At 45.3% G+C, this 15,939-nt stretch overlaps 2 protein-coding genes across 5 annotated transcripts; one reads left to right on the top strand and one right to left on the bottom strand.

Annotated features, from left to right (window-relative positions):
• Positions 1-243: 243 nt before the first annotated feature.
• On the bottom strand, positions 244-1,785 carry LOC100834958 (transcription factor MYB4). Its single transcript, XM_003558704.4, has 3 exons — positions 1,530-1,785; positions 1,305-1,434; positions 244-1,148 (listed from the first exon to the last, which is right to left on the bottom strand). Exons 1-3 carry the CDS (start codon positions 1,663-1,665, stop codon positions 488-490), a joined length of 927 nt encoding a protein of 308 aa, XP_003558752.1. The 5' UTR covers positions 1,666-1,785; the 3' UTR covers positions 244-487.
• Positions 1,786-9,291: 7,506 nt separating this feature from the next.
• Positions 9,292-13,357, top strand: LOC100832589 (homeobox protein rough sheath 1). 4 transcript variants are annotated; one of them, XM_014896410.2, is made up of 5 exons: positions 9,292-9,835; positions 9,970-10,095; positions 10,226-10,334; positions 12,514-12,762; positions 12,847-13,357. In XM_014896410.2, exons 1-5 carry the CDS (start codon positions 9,317-9,319, stop codon positions 13,137-13,139), a joined length of 1,296 nt encoding a protein of 431 aa, XP_014751896.2. In that variant the 5' UTR covers positions 9,292-9,316; the 3' UTR covers positions 13,140-13,357. The 4 variants fall into 4 exon arrangements, with proteins under 4 accessions (XP_014751896.2, XP_014751897.2, XP_014751898.2 ...); XM_014896411.2 differs by having other exon boundaries at positions 9,301-9,835; positions 12,517-12,762; XM_014896412.2 differs by having other exon boundaries at positions 9,307-9,835; positions 12,514-12,758.
• The last annotated feature ends 2,582 nt before the right edge of the window (positions 13,358-15,939 follow it).

Here is a 15,939-nt window from a genome sequence, read left to right as displayed (position 1 = left end):
GTTACTAAATACTTGTCGTGGTTTTAGTGCAAAACGGAGGTAGTATGTATTAGGTATGATTGTTAGCACTTTTATACGTTGGTTCTCTTAACTTTGCAACCAAAATTTAGGGTAGGGGGGACGTTGTAGACATGCCTTATTATCGCATGAAAGCATAGACCATGACTTTTTGACCAAAATTAGGCAAACCGTGCACAAGATGCAAGTAAATTTCTATGCTGTATGGAACACAAACAAATCCCAGACACAGACCAGCCGAAGTAACATATATAATCCGTAAGGCAGTAAGCCCACTACTGGGAAAAAAACATTCCAAGACAAGACTCACATAAAGATACCTGAAAACAAGGCATCTCTCATCTAGGAGTGGGGAGAGATCTTATTTTTCTTCATTCAATGCTCTCATCTTTCACCATTCCCCATGAATGCTACAAATTTACACCACAATCATGCATGTACATGAGAACACAGACCAATAGCTAGTTCCCTACTGCATCCCAAGGTCAACCGGCTCCTCAACAAGGCAGTACTGCTGGATCCCTTGGGAACTGGATGCTACAGTATTGTTAGGGCAAACCAAGGGGCTCACCTCATTCCACCTCATGTTCTGGTCGCCCATGCCGAAGAAGCAATCGAGGCCGTCCAGCTTGATCTGGTTGAAGTGGAAGCTCTCATCAAGCTCCAGCGCGGGTAGTATGCTGGAACATTGGATGCCACCTTCGCTGGGCGGAGTCGTGTGAACTGATGGCGGCACGAAGCTTGGCGTTTCCCCATACACTGGTGGAGGCGGCAGGGACATGAAAGGGCTTCCTCCTAGCTTAAACAGAAGCTTTCGGATTGACTCGTCAACTTCTTCTCCGATACGATTGCCTTCCACCATTGAACCAGACATAGGACGCACCGGCATGGCCATGGCCATGGCGTGCTGGTGCCAATTGTAAGCACCAGCAGCAAGGCCATTTGTTCCGGCTGCATCCCTGCTTACTTCTTCCTTCTGCCCGCCATTGGCTCCCTGGCGTGCAAAGTGCTGCTGCCTCTGGTCCTTGCGCGACTGCTTGCCGAAGAGCTTCTTCTTGAGCCTTGTGTTCCAGTAGTTCTTGATGTCATTGTCTGTCCTCCCCGGCAGCTGTGCCGCTATTATCGACCACCTACGCCCACAGCATGCATGGTCTGTTTAGAATTTAGATCATAGGTAATAGATTGCACCACACCCATGTGCCTCCCTACCAGGTAAGCAGCTAGATAACCCTCAGTTGAGTTGATCAAAGAGATGACAATACGGGTGAGACTGACTGAATCAGTACCTGCTGCCTATGCTGATGTAGAGGCTAAGGATGATCCTGTCCTCCTCCTCCGAGAATCCACCATGCCTGATGTTCGGCCGGAGGTAGTTGAGCCAACGGAGGCGGCAGCTCTTTCCACACCTCTTGAGCCCTGCACAAGCCAACTTAATTAGCTTCCATCTATTGAGTAATACTGCTACTGGCTGCATCGCTATATCGTGCATGGCAGTTGTGATGAACACATACCGATCTTCTGCGGCAGCGCGATCCAGTTGCCTCCGGTGCCGTTCTGCTCGATGTAGGACTTGAGCGTGGCGTCCTCTTCCGGCGACCATGGGCCCTTCTTCACGCTCGCCTTGTCGCAGCACGGAGCTCTCCCCATGGCGCTATCTTTCCTCCTCTTCTAGCTTTGGGGTTCTCCTGTGAGGGGGACGGGAAGAGGCGTTGATAATTAGGGCCTAAACTTGGTTAGGCATGATGATGGTGAGGGCGGTGGGTTTATGTGCTCAAAAGGCAGGCAAGATAGGCGAGGTGTATTATTGACATGGGAAAAGGTGGCTGCGTCCTGCGTGCGATGGTAATAAAATATTGTTTAATTTGTGGTGGTGTGATCTGGGTTTGCTTTCTTTCTAATTGTTGTTTCCCTTGGATTAGAATCTCCATCATGCGTCCATCAGCAGTTGCTGCAGGCCTCATCCTTGAACTTGGTCTTGGTGCACCGTAGGAACTTTAGTGAAGTCTTCTTTGCTTGTCTGGTTCCATGGGTTCATGCCATGTTTCTCATATGGACATAGTTCACCTGTATATATTCTATTATTTGAGCTCCGTACTAATTTGTTTTTGAGAATGCAAACTTACCTTCCGGTGAGAAGGAACGGTACAGAGTGAAATGACATTCTCAGAAATAACGCCCTAACTGTACATCCGACATCTCCAAATATGGATACTGTAAATACTGGTAAATATTTCCCATTTCTGATGGACTGATGGAGGGTGGTACCAAAAGCATAATCAGTTGGCACACTAGCGACAAGCTGACAACCACAACACCGTATTATCTGTGCTATATCAGATGCTATTTTATCTTCATGTTCCATTCATTCCATGTATGACTGTTTTGATGTCCTAATTTAGTATATACATTATGCAATAATTTATAAACGTGATCCGATCTTCAGACTGCATGTTCTCTGAATCCTGCTGGCAGCAGTCCTGTATTCATACTGCCTCCTTGGAGCTATTTGATGTGTAATTGCCTTTGATGGATGCGCACGCCTCACGGACTACCATGTAAGCAGTCTGTCATATTCACCTTCATTTTTATGTGCCTGGATTAAGCTCACTTGCGGAGAACTTAAGTCAAAGAATTTGCTTGATTTTAGAGTGCTTTGAAATATACTCAGAGTCACAGGTCACAGGATAGACAAACCTAGCATTTGTCACTTCTTGACCCCCTGGGTCTCTTCTGTCACTGTCAGTGGTATTGTGATGTAGGCTGGCTTTTATCTTCTTTTGAACCGGATAGGCTGGCTTTTATCATGGTAGATTTTATTTGGTGGTAGTGGTATATGCGTTCTTATTGTAGGTTCCTTCTACTTGGAGTCTGTGTCCAGATTTTAGATTTCACGGTTTGAGCCGTGTTCTTACAAGGATTTTTATTTTGCAAAGGTCAAAATATTGGAATTCGTAATAATCGTATGGATTACTGTAGTTATTTGAAAATCGCAACCTAAATAAGGCTACTTAATCTTGTTTTCTATTGCTCATCATGGGTCATACACATCCTGTGATTAAACAGTGGCACATCATCATGTTGCTTGGCAGTAAATATCTCTGCATATATCAGATTACCGTAGCGTGATGCAAGATGGTATCCTGAAACTGCAGCCAGACAAATTGAGAACCTGTGTGTAGGGTCGTGCCTGCCCACTTTACCATTGAAATTTCTGTATTATTTTTTAAACTCTTGATTTGAAGATTTGGTTTCTCATGGTGTCATTCACGTGAGAGGTTAAAGGACGTCTCTTGGTATGATAGCAGAAGTCTAACTGAAGTAACTCCGCACACGAGACAATGACATTGAATGAATGGCAGAAAAGTATGTATATATTAACCATCACTCAAAATCAGAATCTATGTGAAAGTAACCTGGAATGGCGAAACTCTAAAAGCAAATTGAATGGCTGGCGAGTGTGATTAGACCAAGTTTGTCAGTTAGTTGGCTATCTTATTTGACAGGTGAAATTGCTCGGTGGAAGCGCGGTGGAAAATGGAATCAGTCTTGCACCAGTGAAGCTTTATGGTAGAAAAATGACTTCGAGGGCCGAGGTTGATGTGGCCCATATAATTAAGATACACTCCCAGGACCTTGGGCTGGTATTATCCATGGCCTGACCTCTGCTACTCTGGCCAGTGGCAACATTTGAAGGCCCAACTGCTACTGGAATCTACTACTAACATAATTTGGTCCTAAGCCGAATGTTTGTGCTACCAGAGTAGGAAGAGCGATCCCAGTCAGTGCTTCTATTGTTTTCTTGTAAGCAAGAGTCACATAATCCTTGATATCTCAGCAAGTGGTTGTATCGGTCCATTTATACATGCAGGTATACTACGAGCAGAACATCATCCTTCATATCTCAGCATCGACGGCAAGACAGGTAGCAACGATTATGTGCCTATGAAAAGAAGTAAAGAACGGTAGATGATTATTGCTTTACACTTTAACAACACTCGGTTCTTGCTACAAAATAGTGGGTTTCGGAGGAAGACCTGATCGAAGCGATGGTCTGAGGTCGGGGCCTGGGCGCGGCGCTGAGGCTGGAGGTGGGTCACAGGAGCAATGATTCTGACAGTTGCATGGGCCTGCGCACAAAGCCGTGCGGCGTACACGGACCAAGCGCCAAGCTCAAACCCCCGCGATTCGCGCGCGTACACGGATCAACGGCTCAGCGGTCAGTACCCAGTACCCCATCTATTCGTTCTACCACTCTCTTAAGCTGCATTAAAGAGCCGTTGATGACGGTGTCATTAGTAGTTAACCCTCTAGAACAAACTGAAGTGTGATAATTCGATGGTAGAACAACCGCCAGCAGTTGTTGTCTCGTAATAAAGGCACCTGTTTGGAAGGTATGTACTCCTTCCTTTTCACAAAGCTTGGCGTATTTTGTTTCGTTAAGACAAATCTTTAATCAAGAAATACTCTATCAATACGTAAGTTATATGATACGAAACCATGATCATTAGAAAGAACTTTTAAAGACGAATCCGTCGATATAAATTTCATATATGAAAAACACATATCAATGGAGTTTTCATCGGTCAAAGCTTTGTCCTAACGAAACAAAATACGTCAACCTTTGTGAAATGGAGGGAGTATATCTAATCATATCAATAAATATCACACATTTGATTTATTGGCAACTTAACAGTCACTAACACGTCAAGCCAGACCCACGCGTTAGGGACTGCGTTGTACTTCATTGAAGCTGCATCCGTAGTTTACGCTTGCCCTAACAAGAGCAAGAAGGCCCCTACATCAGTGAAGAATAAAGAGGTTAGAGGATTGCGAGATTCAACAAGCCTGCAATCGCTTCTGTCATCCTTTGATTTCTTCACCATGAGAGCTAGTGTCGCTCCTCCTTCGCTTGTTGTCATCACGATAGTCATAACGGTGGCCAGTTGGTGTTTTTGTGGTTGTGCTCACGCGGCTTGCACCTGCCTCATCTTGTTCCCTACCGCTAGGACATTAACAATAACAGTTTTACCTCCGCTAGTCCCGTCGCCTCACCTTCATCGCTTCGCCTCCGATTAGCCGATGCTCTCTTGCTTCCTGACCCCTTCGTTGTGTCTGTCAATTCCTCCGTTGCGAGATTTCGTGTTTTCCACTTTATTTGTCCAGAGTTTCTTTGCTCGTAGTATAACTCCCCCTACTTCGCTTGTCTGTCTCAGTGATCATGTGCTCCCCATTGTTTCGGAAGAGGTGGAAGAATAGGGCTCCCCAGATTCAACCTTCTTCCACCTCTTGTTGAACAATTGGGAGCAGAGGAACACTGAGACAAATAAGTTAAGTGTTGACATTTTGTTTGAATCCCTAAGACAAAGGTAATACTGGGAGCAGAGAAACATCGGAAGAAAGAAAGCTAAAAATAAGAACGAAAATCTCACCATGGAGGGATCAGCTGACGCGGCGAGGTGGTCAGCAAGAGAGCGCCGACAGATCGGATGTGAGGTAGCCAAGGTGAAATGACGGGACAAGGCAAAATTGTCCGTAGCAGTAGATTTTTTTTTCATTTTTATGGGGCGTCCGTAGCAGTAGATGGGGATGGGTGGATGTATACGGACGTGTACCTTTGAAATGCATGACCTACCGGAGACCATGACAACAATTGTAGAGAGGGCTGATTGCTCGTGGCCCACAACGGCTTGAACCGGCCCACTCTGTGGTGCCCATGGCAACAGCTGGGCCAACAAGAAAATTTTGCACTGTGGGCTAACATTTCAACTAAGAATCAGGAGATTTTCCTATCAAATGTGTTATGCTAAAAAAAATCAAATGTGTTAGATATAAACTTGTGAAAAGTTTTGCACCTGAGAAAGACAGGCGACAACCCAAGCATGGTCACTGTAACCCTCCGCCGGGAAATCGATACAAATAAATCTCATTTTTAATGTACGGTCTTTCTCAAGGGGAAATCTATTACTAGAAGAGATGCCAAAGAGGTGTATGCACATAAGGATAGCAGTGCTGTTACTTATTAGTCGCAGTAGCAGTTCATTATTTTGTAGCGACCATTATGTGTACACGTATTGGCGCTGATCGCATAGCAGGGCACAGTTGACAAAGCCGCATAAAATTGCACTAGCTAGCAGAGCAAGCCGAAGAATACGTACTCGTACGTACCTACAACAGCTAGCCGATCGATGTGTGAGCCGACGTAGCATCAGCCCTATAGCCAGCCTAGGGGTACACGAGATGACATGATAGGCGGCGAAGCTTTAAGTCCCATCCTTACTGTTCGATAAGATTCTTTGACCATCGTATTTCCAAAAGATATCAGAACGAAATTATGTATAGAGTTGTAGACCAACTTGATTATTGAAGTCCACAACATCTAGAGACCTTTTTAGCTGATAACTACAGGACACTTATGAACGTACGTACGCTAGGTTGTACGCCAATAAGAATTCGGCAACTTATGAGCTATAAACAGCTACTGTTGGGTGGTAAACTGGTACTCAGATAGCAATGGTTCGTACTGCATGGATCTCGAAATCATCAAATCATTATCGTGTCAAAAAAAAAACTTTCCTGTGTATTTTGCTGTGAATTTCATTGGATTTGTTGAAATGGAAGAACAAATCCAATGAAATTCATCTGTACTGCAAGCCCAAGGCATTGCCTGCTACGCTAGATCATGTGCCTGTGCCTGTGCCTGCACAGCTTGATCGAACTGAACGTCGCTAACTCTAGTAGCCCATCTTTCGAGACAGATTTGACAGGACGAGCAGAAAACACGGGCTCCTCTCTCTCCTTGTGTTCGAGGCTGCGTGGAGAGCGCTCTAGTTTAGGTGCTTTGCTTAGCAGAACGATGGAGATGATATATAAGTGTAGATGATTACAGAATTTGAATACTTCTGTTACTTGAATTTTAAAATACATTTGGGCGAATATAGTTCTGTTTGTAAGAAAATGACAGTGCACTTCATATTATGTATGAAACGTAACTCTTCATATTCTGGCATATCCATTCCATCAAGTTAATATATGTTGTAAATATCACACGTTTGGGCGCGTGTGTGGCGAGAAATATAATAGTTATTTATTATTGTGTTCTTGTTTACAATATTTGTATTTAAGTAATAACGTCAAGTTTGATTGAGAAATTATATTAGTGTTTTTGCTGATTGTTGGGAGTTTTTTTTTTCTAATAAGATATACATATCTTATATAAATAAGATAAGCTAATGTCCTTTTTTGTTCTCTAAACTTTTGGCATGTTTCGTTTTTGACCCCTCAACTTCACAAACTAAACATCTTGGAGGAAAGCAAATAAATTTGGTTCATAGACTAAGTCAAAGCGGCATGATCATTGACATGATCGGGTTTTCCACGTCGAGGCAAAACTTGTTCTTAGAAAACTACAGTCTTATCTAAATTTAAGGAAAATGTAAAAATAATAGAAGTGTTAAGAAATAATAATATATTGAAACCATGTTTTTTACCCCGAAAAAAGTTAGGACAAGGGGAAACCGTAAGTATTGTTTTTCTAAATTTGGAGAAAAATGTAAATATTTTAGGTAGAATGTTGTGATTGTCTAGATTTTCAAACAATATTTGTAACAAAACAGAAAACTCAATTTTTGCATAATATACTTCTAGGATTTTTATCAAGTCATTTTAGTAATTCATGTTTATAGGTTCTCTACTTTTTTTTTCCTTTTCTATTTTTCTTGGTTTTGATTCTTTTATTCACAACATTTTATGATTATTTGTTTGCCCTCAAAAATTAAGATGTGTTTGCAGTTTTACTCGCGTTTTTCCATATTATTGGGGCATTTTTGTGCATTAGTGGTTGTCTCATCTCAGAATCACCGGTGTGTCATCATTATTTCTGCTTTCAAAAGTTTTAAGTTATGAATCAAATTTATCCAGTTTTGAAACTTCAAATGTTGAGATGTGTGATATTTACTAGTCTAGAATGACCGAATCGTGTGAAAATAGACATATTCCCTAATGACCCTGGTACAAAACTTTAACCGAATGACTTTTTTTTTAGTGTTTTCAACGTTGAGATTAGCTAGGTTAGCATCATACATCATGCCGCTGGTTTTTTTTTGGTGTTTTCACGAGGAAAATATGGATCTGGTGTTCAGCACCAAATATAGCATGTGGTGCCGAGCCGTGTAAGCTAAGCGGCAAACGGAATGGCGCTGAGGATTTAAGACCAGTCTGTCTAGCACTAACCTCTGGTTCGTCATATTGCTTATGAAGATGCTATGTTTTTTCAACAAAGTGATGTATGAGCTGACCTAGCCGATCTTATCATAGCAGGGGCGATGGAAAGAAAATGATTAAATTTGGTTAAACTTTTGTACAAGATCAATTTTGACTGAACTTGAAAACGGGTTCCTCTTTTGCATTTTTTCATATGGATATACTGCCTTTGTTCGTAGATATAAGATGTCCTGACTTTGTCGGGAGTCAAGTTTGATCAAGTTTATAGACAAATGTACTAATATCTACAATATCAAATATGTATACCTTGAAAATATATACCAGGATAGGTTTGAAGAATACTAATTTAGAGTTTTTAAAAAACTTAGGACAAAATTAAAAAATCTCGGAAGGGGGTATATAATTTAATGAACATAGAGCTGGGGAGAGTGACAGGGCAGCTGCATGTAGACGAAGTAGCGGCATGCCACTTTTCCAAGAATCTTTCCATCCTAGTGAAAAAGGAACACTATAGCTCAACACATGGAAGAGGGACCAAGCAGGATTAGACGGGGAGATAGACGACGACCTGCATGCCGGTCACACCGCAACTGTAATAACCCTGCCACTTCTTGGTACCGTCCCATTATGTGACGCATGGTACTGCTGGCAGATGAAAACAAGTCACCGGCCACTCTGACTGCACGCTCGATCCATCCATCTTTCAGTTCAGTTCAGACTTCAGAGCCTACCAACGCGCCATGCACCCCACAGAGAAACCTGAAAAGGATTCGCCCAGGAAATACCCCACCCCTACATGCATCCACGTGTACAGGCAAGAGAAGCTAGAAAAATTAAAATGATGTGAGATCATCCAGATGCATGTGCCATGTACACTCCATCGGAGCCTCAGGTCGGCGCGTGGTACGTACGGAGTCCGGCTATTCTATCAATCTAATCCCCTTCCCTTGTCCGCGCGCGGCGTGAGCTAGCTTTGCGTCGTGAACAGCAGCGAGCGGCGCGGGGCTTGCAACAGCAGCGGCAACAGCAACGCAACTACACGGCTTCCTTCGATCGCTCTCTTTACTCGTGATTTGACATGGGAACAAAGCCAGCCCACCAGTCGCCCACGCACACTCATCATTCACCTCTTCTTCCTCCTCCTCCTCCCCACCTTCTTCCCGTCCGTCCCAAATATCTATCTCCGCCTCTTCTTTTCTCCAGGAGACGTCAATCTCCCCTTCCTTTCTTAGGGTTTCTTTCTTGGCCAGCGGTCTCTTCTTTGATCGCCGCCATGGAGAGATTCCGGGAACTTGGAGGAGGAGGGGGGAGCAGCAGCAGCAGCGCCGGCTCCATGGCGTCCTTCTTGCACCTCCCGCTGCGCGCCGCGGCCTCGTCGCCCGAGCTGATTCCACCGGCCGGCGGCGGCGCCGAGCACCATGGATCCCGGCTCGCGTTGCACCAGTTGCTGTCCAATCCGCCGCCGTCGACGCCACAGCGCGGCCACCATAAGGACGGGGAGATCTCGCCGGGGCCGGACGCGGAGGCCGTCAAGGCCAAGATCATGGCGCACCCGCTGTACTCGCCTCTCCTCGCCTCCTACCTAGACTGCCACAAGGTATATCGGAGCCCAGCAATCCCCCATGCACAGGATCGTGTTTAGTTCATTTAATTAGGTCACTGCAGAACATGCGCAGCAGCGTAGGTAACGCCATGTGCTGAACCGTGCATATGCTTTGTTGTTTCTCTTAGGTCGGCGCCCCGCCGGACGTGCTGGACCGGCTCTCGGCCGTGGCGGCGAAGCAGCTGGACGCCGCCGCGGAACGCAGGCGGCACCGCGAGCCGCCGCGTGTCGACCCGGAGCTCGACCAGTTCATGGTTCGTCCTTCAGTCCTTTTAACACATTATATTGCACGGACGGCCGGAGACGGTGCATGTGATGTAGTACTAATTAATCTCATATACGGCTCGTTTAATCTGTTGATTAATCTCATGTGCGTACGTGCAGGAGGCTTACTGCAACATGCTGGCCAAGTACCGGGAGGAGCTGGCGCGGCCGATCTGGGAGGCCACCGAGTTCTTCAGGAGCGTCGAGACACAGCTCGATTCCATCACAGGTAAAAAAAAATGTCTGGCTTGCCGCATTGGGAAATGGTGTTCGATTTGTGCATGCGGGAGCCATAGCCATGTACCTTTTCCCCTCTTTTGGATCCATGCTGTTCCTGCAATCCTGCCACGGTTGCTAGCTTTGGTGCTTTGTTTATTCGGGGGAGGGGATAAGGTTTGCATGCGTTTACTACTGCACCAGTAACACGGCTCGTCTAATAATTAATGCTTAGCAATTACCAGTGCACACATCAGCATGTTTTAGTACTGCTTTATGTATTAGTACTCCAATAAGCATCACGAGGCCACAGTGAGCTCCAGTTTCTTATTTACACCTCTCGATTTGTTATCTTAATTTAGCCAACTTTTCATAGCTAGTTAACCAAGATCGGAGTACAATTTTTAGTTTAGGTAAGGAGTTTATGTTAGTACTGCCAACTTGCTTACAGTAATGCGTCAAGGCAATTTATCTCTATCTTCAATTCCTTGCTCAAAAAGTAAAATTCGTGCTTGTTGTTTGGTTTCCATTTCTGATCGATGTCTTCCACACTTTTAGGTCTGTTTAGCCCAGAAAGAAACACCATGCCAAGCTAATTAGTGTCCAGTTCAGTATTGGCGTCCAGTGCATCTGTGCTTGTACAAAGAGGTTACATCGGATAGATGGTTAATGTTCACAACTAGTACTACACTAATAATAACCGCAAGTGTTATTCTGTGGACATAGTGATTAATTCAATTGGCATGCAACACCAACAAACCTGTAAGTAGTGGCGGTGGATGAGCGGTGGGGCCGTAGCAATATTGTGTGTCTCCGCGAGTATTACGGTGCTCAATAAGTTGCCTCACTGTACGAGATGGATGTGCACTGTTACTACACTGTGCACTCTGTCTCTTTGTCTGATCGAGTGCATGGGGTGACAGGGAGAGGCTCTTCAATTCCTTGTGAGAAAGAATACATAACAAATTTCAAAGTATTTTTGCTAGCTGTGTGTATTTATTCCGGAGAATCTGGTTTCTGAAAGTCCCTGACCTGTAATTATTACTTGTCTGATGTCTCCTTTGTGAAGAAACATTCTGTTTGTACAAAGATTTCATGTTCCCATTTTTGTGTGTGCTGGAGAAATAAGAACTTGCTTCTCTTTTTTTTTTAAGGGGAGAACTTACTATTTTCTGTTGGATATTTTACTGAATAATGCTGTGAATACAGAACAAAATTGTCCTCTTCATATCAGGTCAAAATGTTGATCCTTATATTAGGAGGGGAAAATAATGTGGGATTAATTATTTCATTGTAGTCTGAGGAGGCTTCTTATTTCTCCAATTTTGGACCCTTGTTCACAGGTTGTCTAAGCCTTAGGTTTACAATAACACTTTTGTGACCTAAGTTGATTTACAAAATATGATTTATGGATTGATAAATATATAGTCGATAGATTATCAGTATATTATAACATGTAAGATAGCTTCACCACTGATGCATGGGCTTTACATTTTCTACGTGGCCCTGTTGGGGGTCCCTTTATAAATTTTGTGAATACTTTTTTGATGAAAACAACCGCAGCGTGCAAAATTTGTATCTCTTTAGAACAAAGGAAATTAGAAGGAAAATGAAGGAATTCCCTACATATTTTTGGAAGATTCTAACATGAGGTAATGTAAAAATACCTCATGTTAGCATTGAGAGTTGTCTGTCCTCTCTGTAACCAAGGTAATATGCCATCTCAAAATGTCTTCATTTTTCATGTGGGACATCTAAACATCTCTTTTGAGCAATGCTTTGTTGCTGTGTATAATTAGCATTCAACAAGACTTGACATCTGAATATAACCTTTGGCTACATAGGTACTGAGTGCAGTTGTAGATGATTAAGATTTACGGGGAAAAAAATTAGATATTTGTTTTTCTATATGATGTGAAAAACTTGCATATACGTTGTATATTAATTGCTAAAAAAAAGTTATAAATTACTTCCCTGCTCCTTTTTATGTGTTCTCTATCTTACATGGTAGATGGCAAACTTGCACACAATTGAGTGCGTCGCCTAGTGTTTGCAAATGTTTAGTCCAAATGCCTTTATAGAAAACCTTGAATAGGTACTGAGTGCACTTGTAGTCTGTAGATGATTGTGATTTATGAAAAACAACAAATATCAGTTAACCTTTCATTAATCTAACTGTTATCTGGCATCAGCAGACAGTAATTGTGAAGGTGCCGGCTCGTCTGAGGATGACCTGGACACGAGCTGCGCCGAAGAGATCGACCCCAGCGCAGAGGACAGGGAGCTCAAGCACCAGCTTCTGCGCAAGTACGGCGGCTACGTGGGGAGCCTCCGGCAAGAGTTCTGCAAGCGGAGGAAGAAAGGGAAGCTCCCCAAGGAGGCCAGGCAGAAGCTGCTGCAGTGGTGGGAGCTGCACTGCAAGTGGCCGTACCCATCCGTACGTACGTTAAACACCATGTGTACACGTGGACCGTCGAGATCGACGTCGGTTGGTTTCAGTTCCTGATATATAGTATGATATGCAGGAGACGGAGAAGATCGCGCTGGCGGAGTCGACGGGGCTGGACCAGAAGCAGATCAACAACTGGTTCATCAACCAGCGGAAGCGGCACTGGAAGCCGGCGGCGGAGGACATGCCGTTCTCCATGATGGGCGGCGGCGGCTTCGACCACGACCCGCCGGGCGGAGGCGCCGCCGCGCCGTACATGGTGGACCGGCCGCCGTTCATGTTGGACGGCATGTACCGGCTGGGTTCCTGAAGCCTCAAATGATCCCTATATATGGTGGTGTCGTCGCCGGCTGCGTGCGTGACCGTTGACAGCAGACGCAGCATGCATGGGTTGGGGGTTTCTTCAGTGAATACATGTGATATATTCCGTCATCTGGGGTAACTAAAATGGAGGTCGAGATCAGATCGATGCATATTGTACGTACTATACGTTTGTGCATCGATCGATCGTTTCCGGAGTACTGGTGAAGAAAACATTATTTTGCTTGCGAGCTAATGACAAGTCAAGTCAGATCAGATGTACCATACGTAGTACGTGCCAGTTCCTTCCCAGCATATAATTCAAGAAGAGATTGACAAACAAAAAACACTGTTTTGCCTATGCCCGGCCGTGGTGTTCCTTTTCCCCTCGGTGCTGAACAGTGCTGCAAAACAGCATCTGAACCCAGGGCCTCTCATTGGAAAGTCGGGATCGCATATACTTGTTGCATGATGGTGCACCTGAACGTGGACACCGACACGGCATCCCCGCGGAGAGATCGAGGGCTGTGCCTGTGCGCGCACAGTGCCAGATAGCGGCAGCGATCGATGAGCTGAGCCGACGGTTAATTAGAACCAACCGTATGCAGCTTGTGCAGCGTTGTAAACTTCCAATGGAAACGTCGTTGCCGGTCGTAGAAGGCTTTTGTTCTGCCCTGCGCACTGTAGTCGCGCGTCCTGCGACGGCAACGTGGGAGCGGAACCATGTACTGCTTTTGCCTGGCGAACACGGTCGTCGCACTCGCAGGAGAGGAACGTGTGGTATAGCACTGTTTGTGAAGTTTGTTCGGAGTTTCGGATGTGGGAGGACCCAAGGCGCTGCACGGCTCAACAGTAGCGGTAGGTAAGCAGCTGTACCTGCACGGCTGCGATCTGGTTGATGACGTTATACGTACAGGATTCCTTCGTCCGCTTCACTGGCCACCGCTGGTTCAGGCGTGCGCCTGTGACGTACTCGTGTCGGGCGCGTGTTCGCCGTTGCACCCTGGCATATCCGTCGCACCTGCTGCTCTGGACCGGTGTAAAGTCGTTAGATCATGCTTACTCGCTTTGTTGACAGTCATTTTTGGAAAGTTTAAATGAGTTTACAGGAAAAAAAATCGACATCTAAAGGACTAAAATTTTGCCAGAACCTCTTGTCTCTTGGGACCAACATTTTTCTTAGAAACTTTGTACCCGTCAATAAGATATACGGAGTACTTGCTCCTTTCCAAAATATAAGGCGTATATTTTTTTTGTTGACTGTCAAGATTTGACGAAGTTTATATAAAAAGCCAGCATTTATAGTCCCCAATCAAGATCAGTAGATTTTCATAGTGTATAGTGTATTCATTTGAAATAATAGATGTTAATATTTATGATAAGCTTGGTCAAAATCTAAAAAGGATTCAACATAGAAATTGCAATCAGACTGTAGCAGCAACATCATTGCTGGTATCCCTGCACGAACTTGACTACCTTCAAAGGTTTGGAAAAGCACCTTAAGTCGCTCATCCAAAAAGATGAGAAGCCATTAGCGTTGAACGTATTTGGGCCGGGGATGATTCCCTAAACGTTCAGGTCGTTGAACCGCAAGATCTTCATCAGAACGCCAGAGAAGTATTCCAAAATTACAAAACATAAAACCAACAAAAGCACCATGACACACTAACAAAAACTCAACAGATACGTGTAAACGGATCTGTGAGTACACAAACCCAAGATCCACAAGATCGGGTACACTAAATCCATGGGGATTAAAAATCTCTGGCTCCGCAGCAAAGCCCGTTGAGGCACCACCACAAAAAATAATAATCAGAATACCTTTATTCGTGACGGCATCGCACCTTCCGCCATGGCGTTGCCAATCAGATCCAAACATTCGATATAAGCAAAAACTTCTGAATAATTTTAGAAGGAACCGAGGTTCCCCCACCTCCCAACGCCAAAGCGGCGGCCGGCGGCGAGGGGAACCAAAAATCTCCTGGACGGCGACTACGGCAGTGCGTGGCGGCTCCCCTGACAATATGTGAAACCGTCAAACTGCATGGTAATTTAGACCTGGTCCCGTTCATGCAAAAGGCCCCCCTCAGGCCTCAGCCAGGCTGAACGGAAATGCGGATTCGGCTCAGCCAGGCCCGCGTGATTTGTCCTCGGTATCATCTTGCTCCCGAGCTCGACCGCCCCACCACCGACATTCGTGAAAAGGAGGCTATTTGGCACGGGCACCTGGATAACATCCACTGTTAACACCAAATGGGCCTCCTTTTCACGACATAGGCCGTAATCGAAGCGCGCGAAAGTTACGTGCGCGTGGGCTACGACTTCACGGCCTATTAGCTCGCGGCAGGACTGTACGCTCTTGGCAGCCAGAAAAATCGTTGATCCGTGGCAGGCCGTAGGTGGAAACGGCCCATGTATCCGCGCGCCTCCCGGACTTGGCACGAGGACGGAGCGGCCGCTGGCGCAGCAGCTCCAAAGTCCAGCTCTGCATACACACCACGCCACCAGCAGCCGCAGCCGGGTCTCGGTCGACCGGTCGGAGTCGCCAGTCAACTCGGGCCCGGGTCCAGCGCCGACGGGCGACGACTGTAGCACTCGGCTGGAAGAACAAGAGCCACTGGAATCTTCCTTCTCCGGACGATTAATTTCGAGCCACTGGAAATCAGCATCTAGAATACCCCGTTAAATGCCAAAATCGCCAGCCAAGCACGACAAGTGGGTACTCCATGTTGGTGTCATCATGGAAAGGTCTATTAGGATAAAGAAGGATCTAGGATTTAGAATATCTATATTATCCTTCGGTCAAAACATGGACCTCACCTGCCTTTTCCCCAACTTTACCACAGCAATCACATCCCAACTCGCCGGC

Source organism: Brachypodium distachyon, chromosome 1 (assembly GCF_000005505.3).
Source record: "Brachypodium distachyon strain Bd21 chromosome 1, Brachypodium_distachyon_v3.0, whole genome shotgun sequence".
Classification (NCBI taxonomy): Eukaryota; Viridiplantae; Streptophyta; class Magnoliopsida; order Poales; family Poaceae; genus Brachypodium; species Brachypodium distachyon.
Note: the sequence above shows the minus strand (reverse complement) of the source record. Positions and strands in the feature narration are given on the sequence as shown.